At 60.5% G+C, this 24,666-nt stretch overlaps 1 protein-coding gene across 7 annotated transcripts in view; it reads left to right on the top strand.

Moving 5' to 3' along the window:
* Positions 1 to 24,666, top strand: part of TNRC18 (trinucleotide repeat containing 18) — an 84,232-nt gene that overhangs the window by 15,669 nt on the left and 43,897 nt on the right. For 4 of the 7 annotated variants that reach the window (XM_027526982.1, XM_027526983.1, XM_027526986.1 and 1 more), the window contains 8 exons: positions 6,195 to 6,350; positions 8,755 to 8,880; positions 9,327 to 11,066; positions 19,615 to 19,717; positions 19,962 to 20,167; positions 20,699 to 20,845; positions 21,314 to 21,504; positions 22,777 to 23,206. In XM_027526982.1, the coding sequence (XP_027382783.1) occupies positions 6,195 to 6,350; positions 8,755 to 8,880; positions 9,327 to 11,066; positions 19,615 to 19,717; positions 19,962 to 20,167; positions 20,699 to 20,845; positions 21,314 to 21,504; positions 22,777 to 23,206 (3,099 nt within the window). The remainder of the gene's footprint in view (positions 1 to 6,194; positions 6,351 to 8,754; positions 8,881 to 9,326; positions 11,067 to 19,614; positions 19,718 to 19,961; positions 20,168 to 20,698; positions 20,846 to 21,313; positions 21,505 to 22,776; positions 23,207 to 24,666) is intronic. The other 3 variants (XM_027526984.1, XM_027526987.1, XM_027526985.1) reach the window with 3 other exon arrangements.

Genomic DNA, 24,666 nt, shown 5'->3' with positions numbered 1-24,666 from the left:
ACCTTGCCCATCCCTCCCACTCATAAATATTAATTGAGCACCTACTGGGTACAGTGGGGGGGCCCGGGGGGTGGTTCCAGGATGGAGTAAACCTTCACTGTAATGGGTGGGTCTGCAAACTGCAGCCAAATGCGGCCCATCTCCTTGTTTTTGTAAATAAAGTTTTATTGGGACAAAGCCCAGTCCTTTTAAGTATTGTCAGGCAGGCAGAATAGGCCTGCGATGCCTGAAGTTTTAGTTATCTGGCCCTTTCAGGAAAAAGCCTGCTTTTCTACTCCTGTTCAGTGGGTGGAGAGGGACAATCAGCAAGGAACTCCAGTGAAGAAGGAACTAGCCTGGATTTGGTCTGATAAGTGGTGATAAGCACAGTGGAAAAAATAATTCAGGAAAGGGCGTGGGAGGTGGGGTAGGTTGCCGCATCACCTAGACTGTAAGAGAAGGGGTGAGGTATGTACCGATGGGAGCAAACAGATAACCTCTATTCTGGAGGAGTGGATTCCGGGCTGAGGTGCAAAGGCCCTGGGGCCGTGGGGCTCTGCTGGTCCAGGTTCCAGTCTAGGCCATGATAAAGTCCTCTGAGCCCATCTCTGTTTACCAGACCTCTGTACCCACTTTGATCTCATTGAGTCCCCTCCCCGCCCCCACCAGCCAGGACTTCAGGTGCCTGAATATTCACTTATATATAGTCAGCTTAGAGTCACTTATATAGTCAGAAGCTTATATAGTCAGCTTCTGGAAGGATCCCCAGGGACTCCATGAATTGCAGGGGCACGATCCCACTGGCCGGCTCAGGTGGCCTCACCGGCGTCCTCTCTGGGGACTGCCGGCAGGTGAGCACCGTGCAGCCCCTTAAGGGGTGCATCCTGGTGGTCTTGTTCCAGCCCTAAGCATCCAGGAGCTGCCCCGCCTGAGCTGTGACGGGAGGAAGGAAGCATCTTTTCAGGATTCGAGTTCTGTCTCCTGGTGACCTGGCCAGCCTTGGACTTGCAAAGCCCTGAAGCCCGTCCTGTGTTCTGGGTGTCGATAAGCGGGGGGCAGCGGTGGCGGAGAACAGGCTGGCCTACTCCCCAACACCCGTGGCTCGCTGCTGTGTCCCCACAGTGCACTGCCTGGGGTGGGAAGGGCTGGGATGGTGGTGGGTCCCAGCGAGGGGTGGGCCTGTTAGCTCAGTGCTGGAGGGGACACAGATGGGGTTGGGGCGCTGAGGCTGGGCGGAGTGCCCAGCTTCCTGCTGCTCACATTCCAGAGGGACCCTGGACCGCTTCCTCAGGCAGCGGCAGGAGCGCTTTGCCCATCGCCAGGCCTCAGTGTCTCCTTTCTCGCCCCCGGGATGTCCTTCCTCTCTCACTGGGGACAAGAGAAGACCTCCGAGGGCCAGGCCCTGCGTGTGTGTGTGGGGCTCCCTCCGTCAGGGTCCAGCTGGGTGGGGCTCCTGAGCTGAGGTCTTGGTGTGAGGTGTGCTTGCAGCATCACCCGAGGGACCTGATTGCCCAGGCTTGGTGATGCTGGGTCATCTCTCTGAGCCTTAGTTTGAGCCTTATAATGAGATTCCTGTACTATCAGGCCTGTGGGAGGGTGTGCCAGGATGGGAAGGTGCCCGTCTGGGGACCCCTGAGCCTCGAGGCATCCTGGGGAGTGGGGTCTGGGCAGTGGGGTCGGGCAGACCCGGGGGGGATTCAGAGGCAGAGAGGAGCTTGTGTGTATGTGTGTGTGTGTGTGTTTCAAAATCGAGGTGAAATTCACACAGTGTGCAGTTCACGACTTGCAAGCGTGTGGTTCAGTGGTAGCTGTGCCTGTGTGTGTTCAGTCCTTCAGTCGTTTTCGACTCTGTGACCCTGTGGACTGCAGCCCGCCGGGCTCCCCTGTCCATGGGATTCTCCAGGCAAGAATATGTAAAAGTTAAAGTGAAGTCGCTCAGTTGTATCCGACTCTTTGCGACCCCACGGACTGTAGCCTACTAGGCTCCTCTGTCCATGGGATTTTCCAGGCAATAGTACTGGAGTGGATTGCCATTTCCTTCTTCAAGGGATCTTCCCAACCCAGGGATCAAACCCAGGTCTCCCGCATTGTAGACGGACGCTGTACCGTCTGAGCCACCAGGGAAGTTAAGAATACTGGAGTGGGTTGCTATTTCCTATTCCATGGGATCTTCCTGGCCCAGGGGTTGAACGTGCATGTCTCTTGCATCCCCTGCATCGGCAGGTGGGCTCTTTACCACTGCACCACCCGGGCAGCCTTCGTGGCAGTTAGTACATTCATAATGGGCAATCACCAGTCCTCTTGAGTTTCAGAATTAAAATTTCATTTTAAGGAATGACAGATGGAATTTGGGTAGAGGTGGTGGTTCTGCTCAGACCCTGAGCTTTTTATTTTAATATTTATTTGGCTGCTCTGGGTCTTAGTTGCGGCGTGTGGGATCTAGTTACCTGACTAGGGATGGAACCTGGGGCCTTCCCGCCTTGGGAACACTGAGTCTTCACCACTGCACCATTAGGGAAGTCCCCAGACCCTGACCTTGAGCAGTTGCTGGCCTTCTCTGAACCCCAGGTTGTTGCTCCTCAGCTGCTAAGTCATGTCTGATTCTTTGTGACCCCATGGGCTGCAGCACACCAGGCTTCCATCACCAACTCCCAGAGCTTGCTCAAACTCATGTCCATTGAGTCAGTGATACCATCCAACCATCTCATCCTCTGTCGTCCCCTTCTCCTCCTCCCGCCTTCAGTCTTTCCCAGCATCAGGGTCTTTTCCAGTGAGTCAGCTCTTCGCATCAGGTGGCCAAAGCATTGGAGCTTCAGCTTCAGCATCAGTCCTTCCAATGAGTGTTCAGGACTGGTTCTTAGGATTGGCGGGTTGGATCTCCTTGAAGTCCAAGGGATTCTCAAGGGTCTTCTCCAACACCACAGTTCAAAAGCGCCACAGGTTGTGTGACTATGAATAATGAGGCGCTTCACGAAAGTATTTTGCAGACGTGAACTCATTTAGTCTGTGTGCCCCCTTGGAGGGGACGAGGTTCCTGTCACCCTGCTCTTCAGCCTGGGGAGGTAAAGGCAGAGTCCCAGAACCCTGGGTGTGGGGGCCAGGGTGCGTCTTCACTGTCTCCTGGGGGCCCCCTGTCACGCCCTGTTCTGGTGGGGGCCTGGCCTGCTCTGGTTTCCGGCAAGGAGGAAGCCTTCCACCAAGGCTGTGGCTAAATTAAGTCTAAATTAATTAAAATTTAATAAAATTGAAGATGATGTTCTTCAGTCTCATCAGTCACGTGTTTCGAGGGCTTGGTGGCTTCTGAGTGTCCAGTGAAGATCCAAAACAGGTGTGGGTCCTGCGGGTCACCGGCCGGCGGGGGGCACTGGTTGGCCGGGCCCTCGTCTGTCCACGGTGACGGGCCGGCCAGCGGGAAGGCTCTACCATGGGGGTCCTGGGGGCCACGTTTGTCTGCCCTGTAGGAGGGGGTGTGGGCTGCAGGGCTCTGGTTTGGCCCTGGCTCTGCCCCCCGGCCCAGGGCTCTCTGCCCCGCGGGAGGCCTGGGAGGAGACTCTGAGCACCTTCGTGAAACCTGGGGTCTGCTGGAGTTGGGCTGGGTTCCCCTTTCTGATTGTGAATGATGATACTTCATGATGGGTGCCCTGTGTGTTCCACAGGCCTGGAGTTAAGACGCTTGCGTGGGTGGAGAGCGGCACAGAGGCCTGTAGTCACCAGGGGGCGTCCGGGGACCAGGCAGGGGGACCAGGCCCCCCTCAACCTCACTCTGTGATGAGAGGGGTGGAGACCACCCCCAGCCCCCCACTGCAGGCTGTGCTGGAGGATTTCCAGTGGAGTCAGTGGGCTCTTGTTTGACTCTCACTAACCTTCCCTCCGGAGCCCTGGGGGGGCCCCCACCCTTTTCGGGGAACCCAGGAGGCTATGGCTGTATCCCTAGGGGGTGGGTGTGAGGAGAGCTGAAGGTAGCGCTGGGGGTGTGTGCGGAGCTCAGAGGCAGTCTGGAGACGCCCGTGGGGTTGGGGTGGGGGTCAGCTGCCCAACTTCCACCCCAGGGGTCAAGGCGGGACGCCCGGGCTGGCGGTGTGTCCTCGGGGGTCAGGGCTGTGTATGCCAACCCTGACATGTGTCCATCTGCTTTGGCCCTGAGCGGATTACATACAACGCAGCCCCTTTAGGCCAAGAGTTGATGCCTGCTCTGTGCCAGGCCTTGTGTGCCCCTGGAGAGCCCGCGGCCCCGCTCGCAGGGAGGGCATCCTCCCCTGGGCTCATGGCATCTCCATTGCCAGGTTGTCCTGGGCAGGGGGCTTCTCTGAGGCCCGGGGGAGGCCCCTGAGGTGGGAATGAGCGGAGGGTCCGAGTGGAAAAGGAGGCAGCGGCTGGGGTTATCTCCTGTGGGCTCTGAGATCTGACCCTCTGCTTCAGGGGCGTCACTGGGGAAGTGGGTGGGGACACTGAAATTGTGCAAATAAACGCCAGCGTCCTGGGGCTGGTAAGCCCGTCTTACAGACTTGCACGCTGCTCTGGGGGAGTGGGGGACACAGCCCGCCTGCGTGTCCGGGCCAGGGGCCCCCAGGGAGGCAGTTCGGGACGCCGTTGAGCCCTGTGGCAGGCGGGAGCCGTTGGTGGCATCCGGGCCCCAACGCCCTGCCAGGCCTGGGGTGCCGCTGGGCGGGTTTCACAAGCTGGGGCAGGGGCAGGCCCGGGGCAGGAAGAGCCGGGGGCTGATGTAAGCCCTTGCGCAAACCCCTTCCGGAGCCGGCCGCCCGCCTGCCTGCCGAGGAGGAAGCCGGGGCCTGGGCGCCCCGAGGCCCCACTGCCCAGGCTGGGGCCACACGGGCCGCCGGACTGGCCACCATGGCCCTGGGGCCTGAGGGCTTGGCGCTGGAGTCCGGTGAGGGGGCCAGCGGGGCTGGCACTGGGGGGCACCAACGGGGTGGTGGTGACGCCACGTGTGGCCAGAAGGTGTCCTCCGATAGCTCTGGGAGACAGGGAGAAGGCCCTGCCCCTTGCACCCTGGGGGGACGCGGTGGCCGTTCAGGGTGCCCTGTGCCCCCTGGGAGGTGCTGAGGGGGGTCTGCAGGCCCTCGGGGTGGGTTGAGGGCTCAGGTCGGGTGGGGTCTGCAGGCCCTGGGGGCTGGGCTAGGGCCCCTGGGTACCCCGAGTCTTACGTTGCCTGCGTCCCCACCGCCACTTTGCTCTGGGCCGATGTAAACAGCGGGCTTGGAGAGGTTACCTGGGGGGCACACGGGGAGCGCTCATCTCGGATGCCAGAGCTGGCGCTTGGCACCCTCCGTGGGCTGTGCTGCTGTTTATCGTTGTCACCAAGTGCACCCTTCTTGCTTCACCACACTTCTCAAGGGAGGTCTTATTCTCTCCGTTTTGTTAATGAGCAAACCAAGGCCAGGGAAGGGAAGCCACCCGCCCAGGTCTTGTAGGCATCCCCCTGGGCTGTGAGCAGGGGGCCTGCCAGGGTCTCCCCCTAAGGGCGGGTGTGGGGCAGGAAGGAGGAGGCCTCCCTGTGGGCCGGGGCGGCAGGGGCGTGGCCGGGGTGGGTGTGGTTTCCACCCTGGCAGGCTGGCTGTCCCGCCTGCCTCCCCTGGAGGGACCCCAGTGGAGGGACCCCTGGGCTCCTTTGCCTGCTGCTCTCATCCCTTCTCCGGCTCACTGGCTCATTCCTGTGGTCCTGGGTTGCCTTAAGAGTCCCTGCTCACAGGTCGTGGGGGTCAGGCATGTCCTATCTCAGCCTCAGCATTCTCATCTGTTAAATGGGCACACTGTTCCTCCCGCACGGGGTTGGCTGAGAGTTGATCCCGGCGCCTGTCCAGGGTTGCCGGGGGTCCTTGGAGGTCCTTCTCCAACTGAACCAGGGGTTCCCCCGGGTCCAGGCACTCAGAACCTGAGTCCCCTGCCACCGCGTCATTCTGTGTCCTCTGGAGGTCCCTGCTCCCACACCCGTTCCCCAGCCCCAACTTAGAGCTGCAGATGGGGAGAACCACACCCCCTCGGCTATGGGAAAGATAACGCCCATCTGCCAAGAGTGTAGGTACTCTAGAGGCACCTGGGGTCTCTTTCTCCAGCCTGGAGTCTTGCTGCGTTGACCCAGGCTGGTCCTAAAGTCCAAGGCGCTGGGGTGGGGCAGGGCGGAGGCGGGGAATTCCGGGCGGTGGGCTGGGCGGCGGGGGCCTGCTGGCTGCCTGACGGCCCCCTTCTCTCTGCAGGCGAGGCCTTCTTGGGCAGCTTTGTGGCCGGCGGGATGGGGCCGGCGGCCTCATCCCATGGGAGCCCGGTGCCCCTGCCCTCTGACCTCTCCTTCCGCTCCCCCACCCCCAGCAACCTGCCCATGGTGCAGCTGTGGGCCGCGCACGCCCACGAAGGTAAGGAGCGAGCCGGGCGGGCGGGCCCGGGCCGCTGTCCCCAGCACTCCCCAGCCTGCCCTCTCCCCTTTGCCCCACCGTCACCCCTCCACGCTGTGTGTGGCCTGCGGGGCCCAGCCCTGAGCCTCCGGCCTCCTCTCTGCGCTTCAAGTGCTCAGCGACAACTCCGGCTGCCGCAGGGCCTTCACACGTGCTGCTCCCTTGCAGCCCCTCACCCCAGCTCACGGGCTTGGCTCACCTCCCCCCGCGCGTTCTCCTACTCGCTTGTGACCACACATTTCATCTGTGTGCTTTTTCATGAAATACCTGTCTTCCCAGCCGGCCGAGCTCCTAGGGCCGGGCCTAGTTTGTTCCGCTCACCGCCGTCCCCCTGGCGCGTAGCTCGACAGTAACTGTAACTGTGGGAGCAGTGGGGCCAGGCACCACTGGGCTCTCTTGCTGCCGTTCTGCAGTGACACCCCTAAACGTGGCTGGGGGGTTTGCTGGTTGGCTTCCTGCCGGGCCTCCCTGGAGCCTCAGTTTCCCCTCTGTCACTGAAAGGATGGGCCTGGGGGTCGCCGCGTTCCTCCCTGCCCTGGGGCTTGGGTGGATTTTACACGCTGGGTGCTCACTGGCTCCTGGTGCCTCCTTGGGCATCCTGGGGTGTGCGCCCGGCTCCCAGAAGATCGGGGTCTTGGGAGCAGCTGCTGCAGGTTCAGGCTTTCCTGGGCCTTTCACCGCCCGCTGTCTCCCTGCTTTCTCCTCTGTGCCTCGTCACTGAGCACTTCCGTCACTGTCCTGACTTGTGGGTGCCCCACACAGAGGAGGCCATCCGCCTCTGGGTCTGGGACGCTGGGCAGTCCTTCCGGGCTGGGGTCCCATCTGAGCTTCCTGCTTCCACTAGCCCCGGGGGGTGGGGGTGAGGTGGGGGCTACCTCTGGTGCCTTGTGCTATCTGCTTGCCCCCCTGCTTTCCCTGGGGCTTCCCAAATGGCGCTAGGGGTAAAGAACCCGCCTGCCAATGCAGGCGACATAAGAGACGCAGGTTCAATACCTGGGTCGGGAAGATCCCTTGGAGGAGGGCATGGCAACCCACTCCAGTGTTCTTGCCTGGAGAATTTCATGGAGAGAGGAGCCTAGCAGGCTACATACAGTCCGGAGGGTTGAAAAGGGTCGGATACAACTAAAGCAACTGAGCTCTGCCTTCCCTGACTCCCTTTTCTCCTTTGCCAACAAATACCAGTAACCATAGTAATGATATCGAATGCGCAGTGTGCTTCCGCTGCACAGCGCGCGGCACAGTGGAACCCTTCATCCTCAGAACAAGCCGTGAGGGAGGGACCGTCATGCCCATTTTACAGATGCAAAAGCAGCAGGGCCAAGCGCTGTTTCAGTGATGAAATGACCCATATCATGTTCCTCATTGTTTTGTGGTGGTCGTCGGCGTCCTTGCCGTGGGGCTGCGGGAGGAGAGGCGGGCCCAGTGTGGCCAGGGATACTCTTGCCTTCCTGGCCTTGGAGGGCGTGGCAAGGGGGCGTGGGGGACCCAAGCCCCTCAGGGATTGCCCGTGGGCCCGGGGTCCTGTATCACCCACAGCCCAGGCTGAGAGGCTGCCCCCCAGGGCCTGCCTGCCTCCCTGCCTTCTGGGCCTCCTTCTCTTGTGTACTCTTTTAGGCCTCTTGTTTCTTTCTCCGTGGCCACTCTTCTGTCTTCTGTGGCCTGTAACTTCCAGCCCTGGTTCTGGGCATCACAGGTGGGAGTGGAGGGGGCTTGAGAGGTTAGGAGGATCCCTGGTAGGAAGAATTCCTTCTTAGCAACACCTGCCTGGGAGACCCAGCAGCTGGAGATTATGCTGGGTAGGCTGAAGTTCAGAGAAGGCAAGCGACCTGCTTGAGTTACACAGGAGAGAAGTTAAACCAGTACACCCTTCAAACAAGGTCCATGTTGGGCTGAGGTTAAGAGCCCTGGTGACCTCAGTTCAAAGGCAGGCTCCTCTTTTAGGGGTGGAGTGGGGAGGGGGCCTTGGGCAAGTGGGCCTTTCTGAGCCTCAGTTTTCTCATCTGTAAAATGGGGACTTTAAGAGTATCTGCCTCATAGAATTTTTTTTTCCTCCCTGAAATGTGAGTGGGAATTGAACAAAGGCAAAGCAGTTGAAAGGGCTTGGCCTCTGATGAGGACTGCCGCCTGCGCCATCATCATCATCATCGCCCTCCCCTGGATCCAATTTGATTCCCTTCCCGGGGGATTCAGGAGTCCCAGGGGCTGCCTGGGACGGGAAGGAGGCCTGGCGTGCCAGGACTGGGAGGGGGCCGTCCTTGCCGTGGGGAGCTGGGGCTAAACCTCCGCTCCCAGCACCAGGGGGTGGGGCTTGGAAGGAGCCCCCTGGGGGGCACAGGGGTCTCAGCTGTGCCTTTCTCTCTTGCAGGCTTCTCCCACCTGCCCAGTGGGCTGTACCCACCCTACCTCCACCTGAGCCACCTGGAGCCCCCCAGCAGCGGGAGCCCCCTCCTCAGCCAGCTGGGTCAGCCCAGCATTTTCGATACCCAGAAAGGTCAGAGGGCAGGAGTGGTGGGGAGACTTGGGGGTGGGCTGTGGAATGGGGTTGGGGGGAACCACTACCCCAGCACTCCAGACTGCACCCTGGCTGTGTTTCCCAAGACTCCAGCCCCAGGCTCCCAGGGCCACCCATGGCCTTCTGGGACCTCCTAGCTACTGGGTCCTCATCTTATCCTATTGGGCCCTCTGCGCAGCTCTTAATTCTGGCCTCTCCCCCTTTCACAGATGAGGAGACTGAGGCTCAGAAAGGTTAGTAGGTGGCCGAGATGAGGTTTCAACTTGTTGTTCATCCATTTCTAGAGCTGTCCTGTCCCAAGCCACACTGCAAGCAGTGCATGTTCCTCCTCTGTGCCTCGGGGTCCAGGGTACCCTTCCCGGCCTCCCTTGGCTCTGGACCAGGCAGTGGGGGCATTGGCTCAGGTCTGCGCTCTTTCTTTGCAGATGGCTTCTACCTGCCCGCCCCGGGGGCTCCGGGCGCCCCGGGCACCCTGCACTCTCATGCGGCCTCCTCCAGGACCCCCGGCGGCCACTCCTCGGGCACCTCGACCAAAGGCGCTTCTCGGGAAGGTCCAGCCAAGGAGAGGACGGGCCGAAGCGGGGAGCCGCCCCCCCTGTTCGGCAAGAAGGACCCGCGGGCCCGGGAAGAGGCGGCTGGGCCGCGCGGTGTGGTGGACCTGACCCAAGAGGCAAGGGCGGAAGGCCGCCAGGACCGAGGGCCCCCACGCCTCCTCGAGCGCTTGTCCCCCTTCCTGGCCGAGCCGGGGCCCCTGCGGGCGCCGGGTTCAGCCACCGCCGAGTCGAAGGGCAAAAACCCGCCGCCGCCACTGTCGCTGAGCCTCTGCAACGGCACCGGCACGGGGGACGTGGGGCTCCCCGCACTAATAGCCGAGGGGTCCCGCGGCACCAAGGACATTGCGCGCCAGGACGAGAGCGCGCGGCTGCGGCGCGCAGAGGCCCTGCTACCTGGGCCCTGCCCGTGCCCCTCGCCACTCCCGCCGCCGCCACCGCCGCCAAGCAAGGGTCCGCCTGCGCCCTCTGCCGCCTCCGGGGCCTTCGCCGCGCCGCAACCCGCCCCCACTGGCGTCTACACCATCTTCCCCGCGGCGGCCTCGCGGGAGCCGGGCCGCGAGCACCGCGTGGTGGCACCCACCTTCGTGCCTTCCGTGGAGGCCTTCGACGAGCGCCCGGGGCCCATCCAGATCGCGTCGCAGGCGCGTGACTCCCGGGCCCGGGAGCGCGAGGTGGGCCGGCCTGGGGTCCTGCAGGGCCCGCCCGGGTCTCCGCGGCCACCCCCGGACCGGCCTGAGAGCCTCCGGGAGAAGAGCTCCGTGATCCGCTCCCTCAAGCGGCCGCCGCCCGCCGACGCCCCACCGGCGCGGGCCGCACGCGCCTCCCCGGACCCCCGGGCCTACCTCCCCGCCAAGGAGCTGCTCAAGCCCGAGGCTGAGCCCCGGCCCTGCGAGCGCGCCCTGCGTGGCCCCGCTGCCACCGCCGCCTCCCAGCAGGCCGCCAAGCTTTTCGGCCTGGAGCCCGGGCGGCCGCCCCCGCCCGCCGGCCCTGAGCATAAGTGGAAACCTTTCGAGCTGGGCAACTTCGCCACCACGCAGATGGCCGTGCTGGCCGCGCAGCACCACCACGCCAGCCGCGCCGAGGAGGAGGCCGCCGCCGCCGCCTCCAAGAAGGCCTACCTGGACCCCGGGGGTGCGCTGCCCCGCGCTGTGGCCACCTGCGCCAGGCCAGGTGCCGACATCCATGCCGCGGCCCACGGGCCTGGAGAGGCCTCCGCCATGCAGAGCCTCATCAAGTACAGCGGCAGCTTCGCCCGCGAGGCCGTGACCGTGCGCCCAGGCGGCTGTGGCAAGAAGAGCCCCTTCGGAGGCCTGGGCACCATGAAACCCGAGCCGGCGCCCACAGCTGCCCCGCGCGCCCAGACGCGCCTCCCGCACCCGGGGGGCCCTGCAGCATCCAGCGGCCGACAGCTGAAGCGTGACCCGGAGAGGCCCGAGAGCGCCAAGGCCTTCGGCCGCGAGGGCTCCGGGGCCCAGGGTGAGGCGGAAGTGCGACACCCGCCTGTGGGCATTGCTGTGGCCGTGGCCCGGCAGAAGGACAGTGGCGGCAGTGGCCGGCTGGCACCTGGGCTGGCGGACCAGGAGCGGTCCCTGTCGCTGAGCAACGTCAAAGGTGAGTCCTGGGTCCCACCCCCACCCCCTGCACCTTTAATTCCCCTTCACCTCCCCACCTCTGCGCTCCTTTCTGCTTGCCCCCCCCCCCCCCCCCCCGCCACACACACACACTCTTCCCTCCCAACCGGCCTGGTTCTCTATTTGTCCTTTATTCCCCTTGTGGGCTATGACTGCTATTTAGGGTTTATTGCTTCTTCTGTTACCCACGTAGAAGAATGTGTAAAATGCAGGAAAGGAGAGGGAAGTAAAGGGACCGTTAGATTTGTTTCCATGACCCTGAACACCTAGAGATCTGCCAGATTCATTTTCCCATCTGATCTGCAGAGCTCCCCTTGCACTGTGATCTTGGGTTCTGCTTTTTTTTTTTTGCCCAGGTAAGTAGGCTCTTGCTGTTGGAAACTATAAGTAGCGGTTTTGATGGCCCCTGTTGTTCTGTCCAGAGCACTCACCATAGCTACCTTTGCCATTCCCTAGTGGCGTTTCAGCTTTCGCTCTGATGTTTTTGTGTTTAGGAAGTGGCTCTGAATATTTTTGTGCATTGCGCCTCCCTGATATTTTGAGTCATTTTCTAAGAATAGATTCCGACGAATAGATTAGCTTTAAGCTTTCAATTCTAAGTCCTTGAGGGAGGTAATCGTGCCTTACTTACCTAGTTCTGTGTTCCCAATACCTAGCGTGGGGCCTGGCGCATAGTAGGTGTCTGATACGTGGGGGAATGGGTGACTGAGTGTGACCGCTGGAAGCCAGGGACCCCCGGCGTCCCTGTGGTATCGACAATGGATGCCTTTGTGACTTCTTAGGTGGTTAGAGATTTCTTTATGTTTGTTTGAACTCTTTCATTTTAGACTACTCAGAGTTGTGTTTTACTAAAAAAACAAATGTCCTTAAGCTGGGTAGGGAGTAATGGTACATTTCTCTTAATTACTGGTGAAGCTGAATATCTTGTCCGAAGGGGGTTGATTGGTTACATTTAGTTTTGTCCCTTGCATATTTTCCCAGTTGGATTCCTTCCTGGAATTTTGCATAGTTGATACTTACGGCATTTTGGTTGGAACTCTGGGCTTGGGCTGCCCAGAGAGAGCCCAAGTGAAAGTGAAGTCGCTCAGTTGTGTCCGACTCTTTGCGACCCCATGGACTGTAGCCTGCCAGGCTCCTCTGTCCATGGGATTTTCCAGACAAGGGTACTGGAGTGGGTTGCTATTTCCTTCTCCAGGGGATCTTCCCAACCCAGGGATCGTAATCAGGTCTCCCGCATTGCGGGCAGATGCTTTACCATCTGAGCCACCAGGGAAGCAAAGAGAGAGCCCAGCGTTGAGCCAAAGGCCCCACCTGCAGGTTGGGCGCCGAGGCCGCTCTGCTACCCCAGGTGCGTCAGTGTGTGGAGGTGCGGGCATGGCCGGCCGGGGCCAGAGCCCTGGAAGGCTCAGAGCCGGTGACGCTCAGGGAGCCTTTGTTAAAGGACCGACTGAAGCCGTGGATCTGCGTGGAGCACCCTGCCTGGAGCCAGAGGCTGCCCTCAGACCCCAGGAGCTCACGAGGCCTTGCCTTACTTAGTCTGCAGTCGAGAGTCTGGGTGTCATCCCTTGGCTTGGAGGTGGCTGGGTGGCTGGTGGACAAGCCCTCTTACTAGGTAGATCCTTCTGGGAGAGAAAAGACCTTTTGGGGGTCCTTTTTGTAGAAGAATGCTCATGAGAAACGATCCCTCCTGCTGGGATCACTTCCTGATACCTAGCTTGCCTGTCTCTGCCCCAGGGATCTGCGTCTATGGTTGTGACTGTGTGTGCACGAATGTGTCTGAGGGAATGTGTGTGTGTGTAAGAGTATAGGTGAGAATGTGTCAGAGAGTGTAGGTGAGAATCTGTGTGTTTAAGTGTGTGTATGTGAGAATGTTTGTGTATGAGGGAACGTGTGTGAGAGAGAGAATGTGCATGAGGAGACGTGAGTGTGAGAATGTGTATGAGGAAATGTGTGTGTGTGAGTGTATGAGGAAATGTGTGTGTGTGTGAGAATGTATGAGGGCATGTGTTTGTAAGAGAGTATAGGTGAGAATGTGTAAGAGTGTAGATGAGAATGTGCGTGTGTGTGTGTGAGAGAATGTGTATGAGGAAATGTGTGTATGTGTGAGTGTAGGTGGGAATGTGTCAGAGAGTGTAGGTGAGAATGTGTGTGTGTATGAGTGTAGGTGAGAATGTGTGTGTGTAAGAATGTGTATGAGGGAATGTGTGTGTGAGAATGCGTATGAGAGAATGTGTATGAGGGAATGTGTGTGTGAGAGTGTAGGTGAGAATGTGTGTGTGTAAGAATGTGTATGAAGAAATGTGTGTGTGAGAATGCGTATGAGAGAATGTGTATGAGGGAATGTGTATGTGAGAATGTGTATGAGGAAATGTGTGTGAGTGTAGGTGAGAATGTGTGTGTGTAAGAATGTGTATGAAGGAATGTGTGTGTGAGAATGCGTATGAGAATGTGTATGAGGGAATGTGTGTGTGAGAATGCATATGAGAATGTGTATGAGGAAATTGTGTGAGAGTGTAGGTGAGAATGTGTGTGTGTAAGAATGTGTATGAGGGAATGTGTGTGTGAGTGTGTATGTGAGAATGTGTATGAGGAAATGTGTGTGAGAGTGTAGGTGAAAATGTGTGTGTGTGAGAATGTGTATGAAGAAATGTGTGTGTGTGTAAGAGAGTGTAGGTGAGAATGTGTCAGAGTGTAGGTGAGAATGTGTGTGTGTAAGAATGTGTATGAAGGAATGTGTGTGTGAGAATGCATATGAGGGAATGTGTGTGTGAGTGTGTATGTGAGAATGTGTGTGAGGAAATGTGTGTGTGTGAGTGTATGAGGAAATGTGTGTGTGTGTGAGAATGTATGAGGGCATGTGTTTGTAAGAGAGTATAGGTGAGAATGTGTAAGAGTGTAGATGAGAATGTGCGTGTGTGTGTGTGAGAGAATGTGTATGAGGGAATGTGTGTGAGAGTGTAGGTGAGAATGTGTGTGTGTAAGAATGTATGAGGGAATGTGTGTGTGAGAATGCGTATGAGAGAATGTGTATGAGGGAATGTGTGTGTGAGTGTGTATGTGAGAATGTGTATGAGGAAATGTGTGTGAGAGTGTAGGTGAGAATGTGTGTGTGTGAGAATGTGTATGAAGAAATGTGTGTGTGTGTGTAAGAGAGTGTAGGTGAGAATGTGTCAGAGTGTAGGTGAGAATGTGTGTGTGTGAGAATGTGTATGAAGGAATGTGTATGTGAGAATGCGTATGAGAGAATGCGTATGAGAGAATGTGTATGAGGGAATGTGTGTGTGAGTGTGTATGTGAGAATGTGTATGAGGGAATGTGTGTGTGAGAATGCGTATGAGAGAATGCGTATGAGAGAATGCGTATGAGAGAATGCGTATGAAGAAAAGTGTGTGTGTGTGTAAGAGAGTGTAGGTGAGAATGTGTCAGAGAGTGTAGGTGAGAATGTGTGTGTTTAAGCGTGCGTATGAGTGTGAGAGTGAGTGGGAGCCGAGAGCAAGGAGGGGACAGTCTGGGGACGCAGCTTTCAGGAATCTTGGGGCTGAGGCTGTTTTCCTGTTTCCTGACTACAGTTGGAAAGTAGGTGATTGGAACCTTGATGTGAAAAAAGGTGAAAATGTTGATTGCTCAGTCGTGTCTGACACTTTGCGACCCCATGGACTGTATAGCCCACCAGGCTCCTCTGTCCCTAGGATTCTCCAGGCAAGAACACTGGTGTGGGTTGCCATTCCTGACCCGGGGTGGAACCAGGGTCTCCTGCATTGCAGGCAGATTTTTTTTACTGACTGAGCCACCAACTTTCCTCAAAGAGAAGTCCCCTTAAGAAGTGGGTTTTCCCCTACTCTGGATGGCCTCAAGGGAGGAAGGAGCTGGCACCACTCTGACTGAACCGTAGTTGTCAGCCGGGCACTGCTGGGTCCTCCAGCCTCCTGGCTCCTCCTGGGGAGTGAGCCCTTTCCCTGGCAGTGGGTTCAAGTCTAGGCTCTGCCTCTTGCAGCGGTGTGCCCTTGAACCAGAGGCCTAAGCCCCCCGAGCCCTGGTGTCCACGTTCACTGCGTGGCGCTAGGAGGGCTGCCTCATTCCCTGGCGCCAGGTGGGCTGATGGGCACGCAGTAGGTGCTTCATACACGGGTCTACCTTTTCTCTGCTCATATTCAGAGTCTTCAAGGCTCAGAGTTTCTGCCCTAAGCCTGAGATCTTTTTTGAGAAATGTCCCGAGTGGGCTCATTCAGGGTCTGGTCTGGCTACTGGGATCTCGGACCCTGAGATGGATGAAGGATGGGCCTCGTGTACGCCTGTGAGCTCCAGACAGCGGGCCCGATGCTCGAGAGGCCAGCAGACCAGCACTGTCCCTGCCATTTAGCCGGGGGCGGGTGCAGGCAGGCCCACATAGCCCTGGCCAGCGTCTCCTCCCACAGCCCCCCAGCGGAGGATCTGTTCATCCCCCAGCTTCCAGACGGGAGAGCAGGGCCTGTGGAGGTGGAGTGACACACCCTGGGTCACTCGGGCTAGAACAGGCGGGCTGAGCTTGAACCTGAAGCCCAGGGCTGTGCCTCCCGCCTCTCCCCCTTGCCTGTTGTCAACTCTGTGGTGGTGTAAAACTGGGGACCAGATCTGGGGGGCTGTGATGGTGCTCCCTGAACCCTGCTCCACTGTCCATGTCACCCAGCAGAGCCGGGGTCGCACTGGCTGTAAGCTGTGGTGTTGACCCCAGACTTGAACGGGCATGGGGTCAGCCGGAGCTGTGGAAATGTGCAGATGGGAGTCCAGGAGGAGGTTGCCATGGCAACCGGGCCTCAGCCTGGGCAATAATGGCTGGGATTAGAGGCTATGACCCACGGAGAAGCTGTCACTGCTGGGGACGCGGGCCCCGGGGCGGGGCTGCAGACAGGCAATGGCTGTGGGGCTGCCGTTTCCCTGGCGCTCACCCTGTGCAGGCTCTCTGCTTGGGGGCCGTGCACCTGCATGGGGGGGCGGCCGGACAACTCACTCAGACCCCAGTGCCAGCTGGGCCCCTCCTCAGCAGTCAGGAGTGTGACCTGGGCAGTGCCTCTACCTGTCTGTGCCCGGTTTCCTCATCTGAGGTGGCTGGTGTGAGGGCTGGAAGTCCTCTCCTGGGTTGATGACTGGATAAATGTGTGCACGGAGCGGCCCTCGGACCCTGCTGGGCACAGGCGTGGCTTGAAAATCACCAGAGCTCAGGCCTCGAGGGCTGGGGAGGAGGGGGTCTTCTGTGTGTGTGGGACCTTGGGCTTGGCTCCCCTCTGCCCCACACATGTGCCTCCTGGAGGAACTGGCCCCCGCCAACCTGAGCTCAGCAGAGACAAGCCAAGGGCCCTCTTGGTTTGCTTGTTCGCAGGCGGTTTTCAAAGCCTTAGTCAGGTCACGTCTCATCCCTGCTCAGCACTTCCTCTGGCTTCTCCTTTCACCTTGGACGGAGTCTCAACCACATTCCCTTCCACGGCCCACAAGGCCCTGAGTGCGGTCTGCACCCCGCCCTTCCCCTGCCTGCTTTCTTCCTTGGCATTCCCACCCTGATGAGGCAGGCACACTCCTGCCTGAGGGCCTCTGCACCTGCTGCTTGTTCTCTCTGCATCGCCCTCTAGATGTTCTCACGAGTTCGTTCATTTGCACTCCCCATGTATATGCTGAGTGCCTTCCTGTGTCAGGCGTTGTGTAAGGGGAGAGGTAGATACCTCGGAGTGGGACTGCTCAAGCCAGAGCAGTGCACTGTCTGATGGAGGAGACGGACGATGAATAACCACCAGGCAGAGTGGCTGTGTGATGTTCTCAGTGTAGTGAGGGAGACAAATAAGGGAGCATGATAGAGGAGAGGTGGTCTGGGAGGGCTTCCTGGAGGAGGTAGCATACGAGCTGAGGTCTTCCTGGGGAGACTGAGTACTGCAGGGGCCGGGCACGAGCACTCTAGGTAGAGGGAACAGTGTGGCCCTGAGTCGGCTGGGGGTGCACTGGACAGGACAGCTGGGCGGCCTGGCACTCGGTAGGAGGGACAGGGTGAGCAGGGGTTAGAGGGAACAGTTGACGCAGGAGGTCGGGGTGGTGCCCGGGCTGCGGTGGTGGAGGGCATGTCACATTTCTTTGGACACCAGCTGAATTTGGAGGGAGCGGTCTGGGGCTCTGGCCTGAGGGACCCTGCAGGTGGTGGCTTCTCCAAGCTGGGCTGGCCTGCGTGCGGGCTTCTGGTGGGGCCTGCAGTGGGAAGCCCCTGAGGCCTGTGCAGTGACCACCAGGGCGGTGGAGAGGAGTCAGGCCTGAGGACTGAGCTCTTGGGGACAGGCCACACTCCAGGCACGTGACCCTTCTGGGAGCACCAGGAGCTCTTTGCCAAAGCCTGTCCCCCAGTGCAGCGTGGCCCCGTAGATGGAGGGCCCTTGGGGTGTCTGTGGGCCTGGGAGGCCCTCCCCTGGGAGAAGGCGTGTGCTCTGGTTTCTCAGTCCAGCCGCAGGACTCTGAGTGGCCCTGCCCAGAAGTGTGGCCGCCCTTTAGGGCCTCATTCCTGAGGTGGGGCCTGTGAGGAGGGCCCCTTCCAGCCCTTGGTGAAGGGGGTGGGCGGGAGGGTGGGCGCAGGGTACCCTTTGACTTGGGAACCGCACTGACTCTGGCGGCCTGGGTATCCTGGCTGGGTCTCACCTTCTCTCCCACCGCCCACCTTTCCCCTCTGCTTCCCGGCCTCCTGCCACGAGCTGGGCACAGTCATGGGGCCTGGGCGCTGGCACAAACAGAGGGTCTGCTCTGGCCCTGTGTGGAGTGAGGTGGTGGGCGGCCTGGGACTCGCGTCTGTGACCCACAGGGGCCAGATGGGAAAGACTTCTTCACTCATTCTCACCCCGCCTGCCTAGTGCCCCAGCTCACTGGTTCTTCTCTCCTTAACCGTGCATGCAGCTTCCTCGTTGCCCCAGGGGCTTCTGGAACCTCCTGGGCCTGCCCCTGGTCCCCCCCAGCCCGTCTCCAGCTGTCTTTTGAGGCGTATCCCTTCCCCGACCTGCTTGGTCCATCGGGCATATGGGCTCATGGCTGTTCCTCCCTGCCCACTCGCCTCCTGTTCCCAGCGGTGGGCTCCCACCTTCCTGAAAGGAAAGCTCCTCCTGGGGAACAGTTCTCAGGAGGTCTTTGGGAGTTCCTGGTGTTGAGGGTGCAGGAGGGAAGAAACGAGGGGAGAAGCCAACGGCAGTATGCCAGGTTGGATCCCTGCCCCCAGGGGCTGTGTGGGGCTGGGGGGCCTGCTGGTGGATCCTGGAGAGGGGACCGGGACACTTGTCTGCAGCAGAGTAGTAAATGACAAGGTCCACGTGCTGGCGGGCCTGAGGGCGGCTTCCTCCCTGAGCGCATCTCTGGAGCTCCGGGTGGGTGGACGCTGGCCCCAGGGCAGCTGATCCTAGGGAAGGAATTAGTCCAGCCTCAGTGGGTTTCTTTTTTATTTTTGGTTGCTGCACATGGACTTAATCTTGAGTTGTTACTACTGGGGGCTTCTCTCTAGTTGAAGCACACCGACCTCTTGCTGCTGTCGCCTCTCTTGTTGCAGAGCACGGACTCTAGTGTGCACGTGGGCTCGGTAGTTGGGGCTCTTGGGCTCTGGAGCATAAGGGCTCAGTAGCTGTGGTGCAAGGGCTTCGCTGCCTGGTGCCATGTGGGATCTGCCCGGCCCAGGGATAAAACCCATGTCCCCCGTGTTGGCAGGTGTATTCTTTACCTCTGAACCACCAGCAAAGTCCTTGGTTTCTCTTTTGAGAAAAGTCTCGGCTGCTGGCTGAGTGGTCTCTGCCGCTAGTGGCCGTACCTGCCTCCTGGGCCCTGGCCTGCCTCCGCAACTGTGCACGCTCTAAATTTTGGCTCATGGTGTAGAAGATAACCCGGGGATGAGGGGCTGGGGAAGGTGGCGAGCGAGGAGGGCTGAGCTCTTGTGCAATTGGTCAGGGCTTTGGGAGGGGTGGAGAGCCCAGGGGAGGTGCAGCGGGACCAGCTGTGGGGGGCTGGGGGTGCCTCCTGGGCACCAGGGCCGAGATGGGCCAGTTGGGGGGCAGCTCCCCCTCCAGTCGCCACCCCCCCGTCCCGCCCCACGCACGTAGGGTTCTCCAGTTTCAGTTTTCCGACTTGATTTTGAAGAGACCAGCCACACGTGTGCAACCGCCGCAACCATGGCGGGGCCTCCGGGTGGCGGCTGGCTCCCTGTGACCCGGGCTTGGCTCCGCGTCTGCATAGCAACCGCGTTTTTGGGTTGTGGCTTTCCCTCGTCTTGACCCGCCCCCAGCACCTACCTTTCCGGCACTAAAGGAGGAACCCTGTCCGCGAGTGCTGCTCGGTTCATCCTGGGTTACGGCACCATCTGTTTTACAATGTTTTCCTGCAGCTTCCCGGTTACCTGGGAGAGTTACAGGTGGGCTCTATGAGGGTGGTGGAGGGTCGTTTCTGGGCGCAGAGGACGTCTGGCCAGGGTGAGGGACCCGCTCAGATGCTGAGGGCTTGCTGGGGGCTCTGAGTCGGGCTCACTTCCTGCCCTCCCACCCACCCAGGGCACGGCCGAGCCGACGAGGACTGTGGCGATGACCGGGCCAGGCACCGCGAGGAGAGGCTGCTGGGGGCGCGGCTGGACCGAGACCAGGAGAAGCTGCTCAGGTGAGGCCTGGGGGGCCCCCTGGGGTGGGGTGGGTGGCCCTACGTGGGCGTAGGGTGGTCCTGAGCGTGTGGGACCCCTCCCGAGGAAGGCCCGGGGCCCCTTCTGGTGAGCCCCAGCCAGCTTTTCTGCCCCTGGGTGCCGAGCAGTGGCTTGATGTCCACCGGTCCCTTGGGGCGCCCCTTTTTTTGTCCCCCTCGTCCTGGGGCCGTCCCAGACTCACCGATGCCTCCACTCCCCTTCCAGAGAAAGCAAGGAGCTGGCAGACCTGGCCCGCCTGCACCCCACCAGCTGTGCTGCCAACGGCCTGAACCCCAACCTCATGGTGACCGGGGGCCCGGCGCTGGCGGGCTCCGGTCGCTGGTCCGCCGACCCTGCGGCCCACCTGGCCACTCACCCCTGGCTGCCCCGCTCGGGTAGCACATCCATGTGGCTCGCTGGACACCCCTATGGTGAGTGGGGGGTGGGGATAGCGGAGGCCTGAGTGTCTCCGTTGGAGCACGGTGCCGGGGGCTGGTGTAGGGTGGGACCCCTCCTTTCATCCCCGTAGTTCACCTCTCTTGCTTGTCCGGAGTGGGAAAGTGTTAGTTGCCCAGTCGTGTCCGACTCTTGTGACCCTGTGGACTGTAGCCCGCCAGGCTCCCTTGTCCATGGGATTTCCCAGGCAAAAATACGGGAATGGGGTTGTCATTTCTTTCTCTGGGGGATCTTCCCGACCCAGGGATTGAACCCAGGTCTCCTGCATTGCAGGCAGATTCTTTGCCATTTGAACCTCCAGGGAAGCCCAAGCAGGATCATTATTGATGGCCCTAGCCTCGTGGGGTTCTCTGCCAGGCCTGTTGGTGGACAGTGGTCAGAAGGGGTGATGGGGGAGGGTTCACAGCCAGCCAGCTCTTATCCTTGGCTTCCTCCGTGAAGACCCAGGAAGAGAAGGGGAGTGGGGAGTGGCCCCCAGCACTGACTTGGGCCTGGGTCTCTCCTAGGCTTGGGCCCCCCTTCTCTGCACCAGGGCATGACGCCTGCCTTTCCGCCTGGCCTGGGGGGCTCCCTGCCTTCAGCCTACCAGTTTGTCAGGGACCCCCAGTCGGGCCAGCTGGTGGTCATTCCCAGCGACCACCTGCCTCACTTTGGTAAGTGGTGGTCGGTGGTTGGGGGCAGGGGCTGTGATGGCCTCATACAGTGAGATTGTTTCAAATGCCATGGGCCTCCTGTGGTGGGGAGGGGGTGTCCACGCCGCAGAATGGGGTGGGGGTGTCACGGAGCCACAAGGGTCCTTGTTCTGATGAGTTCCTACCCAGAAAGCCCATGTGGAGAACCCAGGCAGGGCTGCCCGGGGCCTGGACTCCGCCTTGGTGCCCCCAGCCCTCAGGAATCCAGTTTGCAGAGCACTGGGTGTAGCGGGAGGAGGTGTGGAGTTGCCATGTTGGCCACTCCCACTGTGTGGCCTCGGGGCCCCCAGGAAGCACCCAGAGGCCCAGCTGAGCCCGTTCCACCCCTGTGAGCACGCAGTCCCTCTCTGGGCCTCGGCTTCCCTGTCTGTGAAGGGGGGTGACAGGAGTTGGGAGCTGGGTGCAGCCTTACGGTCTTCTTGCCCACAGCGGAGCTGATGGAGCGGGCCGCCGTGCCGCCCCTCTGGCCCGCCCTGTACCCGCCGGGCCGCAGCTCCCTGCACCACGCCCAGCAGCTGCAGCTCTTCTCGCAGCAGCACTTCCTGCGGCAGCAGGAATTCCTCTACCTGCAGCAGCAGGCGGCCCAGGCCCTGGAGCTGCAGAGGAGCGCCCAGCTAGTGGTGAGTTGGGGTGGGGGCCGTGGAGACCCTTCCCGGAGCCCCGTCCCATTGACGGCGAGGCAGAGGGGTCAGCCGGCAGACAGTCCAGTTCTGGACTGGGAGGGAGAAATGAGAGGCTGGTGGTCAGGGAGGGCCCCCCGAAGGAGGTGACGTCTGTCCAGAGACCTGAAGAAGTCGGTTGTGGAGGAGCCCTCTGGCCAGAGGGGATGGGGTGAGCAAGCCCGAGAGGCAGACAGAGCCTGGCAGGGTTGGGGAGCCATGGGGAAACCAAGGCAGGAGAGGTGGCCCCTCCTGTGGATGGGAGGTGTTTGCCTGGGAGCTGAGGGGATCCCAGTGGGCTCCTGGCGTCTCCTGAGCCCCGCCTGGCCCGGCCGGGCACTGGGCGGCCTGGGCCTCCCTCTCGGCCAGGGCTGGCCTCTGCCCGCGTTGCTGGTCCCGTAAGATGGCGACACTCGGTGTCCCCCCGTGTGGGTGGACTCCCCGAAGCCCACAGCCCTCCTGCCTTCTCGAAGGCGTTCCTGGGCGCTTGTCCTCTGCCCGGCCGCGTCTCTCCTTTTTCGTGCGGCAGCCGCTCTGAAGGAGTCACAGGACGACGTACGGAGAAAGGGGCCTGGTTTTGAAGCTTTTAGTTCTGCCGTGCCTGACTGAGTGCCTTCGGGCGAGTGAATTCACCTCTGTGGGCTCCAGGTTTCCTCCTGTGGAAATGGAGCGGCTGTAATTTCTGTGTCATCGAGTTCTTTATTGAGATTTCACAGCGGTGAGGGTGGGGGGCTTGGAGCCCTTCTTCATGGTGTTTTTGTGTACGGGCAGCCCGCTGGGCCTGGGCTGATTTTGAGCCGTTTCCTCACAGCCCAGGAGGCTCATTGTCGGAGATGTTTGAGACCTCGCTGTGATAAGGCAGGAGAGGGCTCTCAGGTAGTGAATCCTCCATGCAGGCAGCTGTCCTCGGCCCATGGTGGAGCCAGGGGTGGGACAGTCCTGCGTCTTCAGGGGCCTCTCACCTCTGCCTGGCCCCCCGCGCTCTGTCTCTGGGGGTCCTAGGGGAGGGTCAGGGTCTAGACCAGAGGTTCCCCCAGCCCCGTGTGTTGGAATTCTACAAGGAATGCTGTGCTTGTTACGCGAGCCGGGACGGAATGTCCATCTCAGGCAGGGTCCTGCAGCCGCCCACCCTGCCTGGCATTCTCTGTGGGCTGGGGGGAGCCTGGGGGGACGGGGCCGGTGCTGGGTGATGGCTCCTGCTGCACTGACCCTGCCTGCCGGCCCCCTCCACAGCAGGAGCGGCTGAAGGCCCAGGAACAGCGGGCAGAGATGGAGGAGAAGGTGAGCAAGCGCAGCCTGGAGGCCGCGGGCAAGGCCGGCCTGGGCGCTGCGGGCCCGGGGCTGTTGCCGCGGAAGCCCCCTGGCCTGAGCACCGGCCCCACGGGCACCTATGGCAAGGCCATGAGCCCGCCGCCTTCTCCCCGCGCGTCCCCTGTGGCTGCCCTGAAGGCCAAGGTCATTCAGAAGCTGGAGGACGTGTCCAAGCCGCCCGCCTACGCGTACCCTGCCACGCCCAGCTCCCACCCCAGCAGCCCGCCGCCCGCCTCCCCACCACCCACCCCAGGGATCGCCCGCAAGGAGGAGGCCCCCGAGAACGTCGTGGAGAAGAAGGACTTAGAGCTGGAGAAGGAAGCCCCCAGCCCCTTCCAGGCCTTGTTCTCAGGTAAGAGCCGGTGAAACGGGTGTCCCGGACACCACTCACTCATTGGTTCAGCCGCTCGTTCCTTTCCCTGTTGAGCGCCTGCCATGTTGGCTCCGCCAGGAAGTTCCTTCTGGTGTTTTGACCAAAGCGGTACGCGGCCTGCTGCCAAGCTCTGGAACGAACCGTCTGCCCTCGTCTCTCTAGTCTTCCCTCGGTTGGAGGGTCAGGGGAAACGGGTGTAATGTTAGAATTAGGTCCTGAGTTCAGAAGGCCTTGTTCTGAGCATTGAACAGAGCAACGCCTGTGAGGTATTCAGCACCGCCTGACAACAACAGTACCTTCCGGGTCAGACCCCCGCCCACGTGCGGCGTGCGTGCACGCACGTGCCTTCTTCCCGTGTCCTGTGTCCATGGGGACACGCAGTGGGTGGCCTCGACGGGGCCTGAGGCTTGTGTTCCTCGTCCTGTGCGAGGACGTGAGTTCGAATTCCAGAGTTCAGATTTCAGCCTGTGGGATGCTGTGTGTGGTCTCGGGCCGGTGGCGTCCCTCTTTGGGGAGAGCTGATGTCTTGCTAACGGTCGAGTCAAGTGTGGAGCACGGGCCAGGCTGCGGTGCGGTGGGGGTGCTCCGTGTATCTCTCTCCCCTTGTTGGTTCCTGTTCAGCCCTTACTGCTTGTGCCCCCCCCACCGCCCCCTGGACGGAGCCTGATGCTGCAGAGTCAGCTGCACACCACCCTGCTCTCCGGGAGATTATACTTTGTGGTGGGGGGAGGTCGGAGGTAAAAAGGTGGGGCGGCACAGTGTTACTGTCAGCGTCTGAACAACTTGAACTTCCCGACTCTGCTGAAGAAGAGGTGGGGCTGGTGGATTCTTGAGGGACGGATGGCAGAGTCCGCCGGGCTGGGTGGGGACCATTTAGGGTCTTTTTTCTTTTTAATAACTTCATTTATTTTGGTTGTGCTGGGTCTTCGTTGCTGCGCAGGGCTTTGCCCTAGTTGTGGGGAGCGGGGGCTACCCTGTTGCGGTGCACGTGCTTCCCTCGTTGCGGAGCACGGGCCCTAGGGCGCGTGGGCTTTGGTCGTTCCGGCTCCCCTGCCCTGGAGCCCGGGACCGGTAGTTGCGGTCCATGGACTTAGTTGCTCTGTGTCATGTGGGGTCTTCCCAGAGCAGGGATCGAACCTGTGTCTCCTGCACTGGCAGGTGGTTTTTTTACCACTAAGTCACCAGGGAAGCCCCTTGTTTAGGATCCTATTACCAGGTTCTTCTGGTCCAGCTTTGTGCCAGATGCTGAGATTAGGGGCACCAGAGACCAAAGCTTCTGCCTTTGAGACCCGAAGACCCTTGGGGACTGCAGGGTGGCCATTTTTTTCTCTCTGGGGCTCAGATGTGCAGAGACGCCCTGGGGTTCGTCAGGTGCCATTGGGAAGGGCCTCCAGCCCTGCAGGGCGGCTGAGGAGAGAGGGTGGTGGGCAGGTGGGTGT

Source organism: Bos indicus x Bos taurus, chromosome 25, assembly GCF_003369695.1.
Source record: "Bos indicus x Bos taurus breed Angus x Brahman F1 hybrid chromosome 25, Bos_hybrid_MaternalHap_v2.0, whole genome shotgun sequence".
In the NCBI taxonomy this organism is placed as follows: domain Eukaryota; kingdom Metazoa; phylum Chordata; class Mammalia; order Artiodactyla; family Bovidae; genus Bos; species Bos indicus x Bos taurus.
This window is presented reverse-complemented; position numbering and strand designations above follow the sequence as displayed.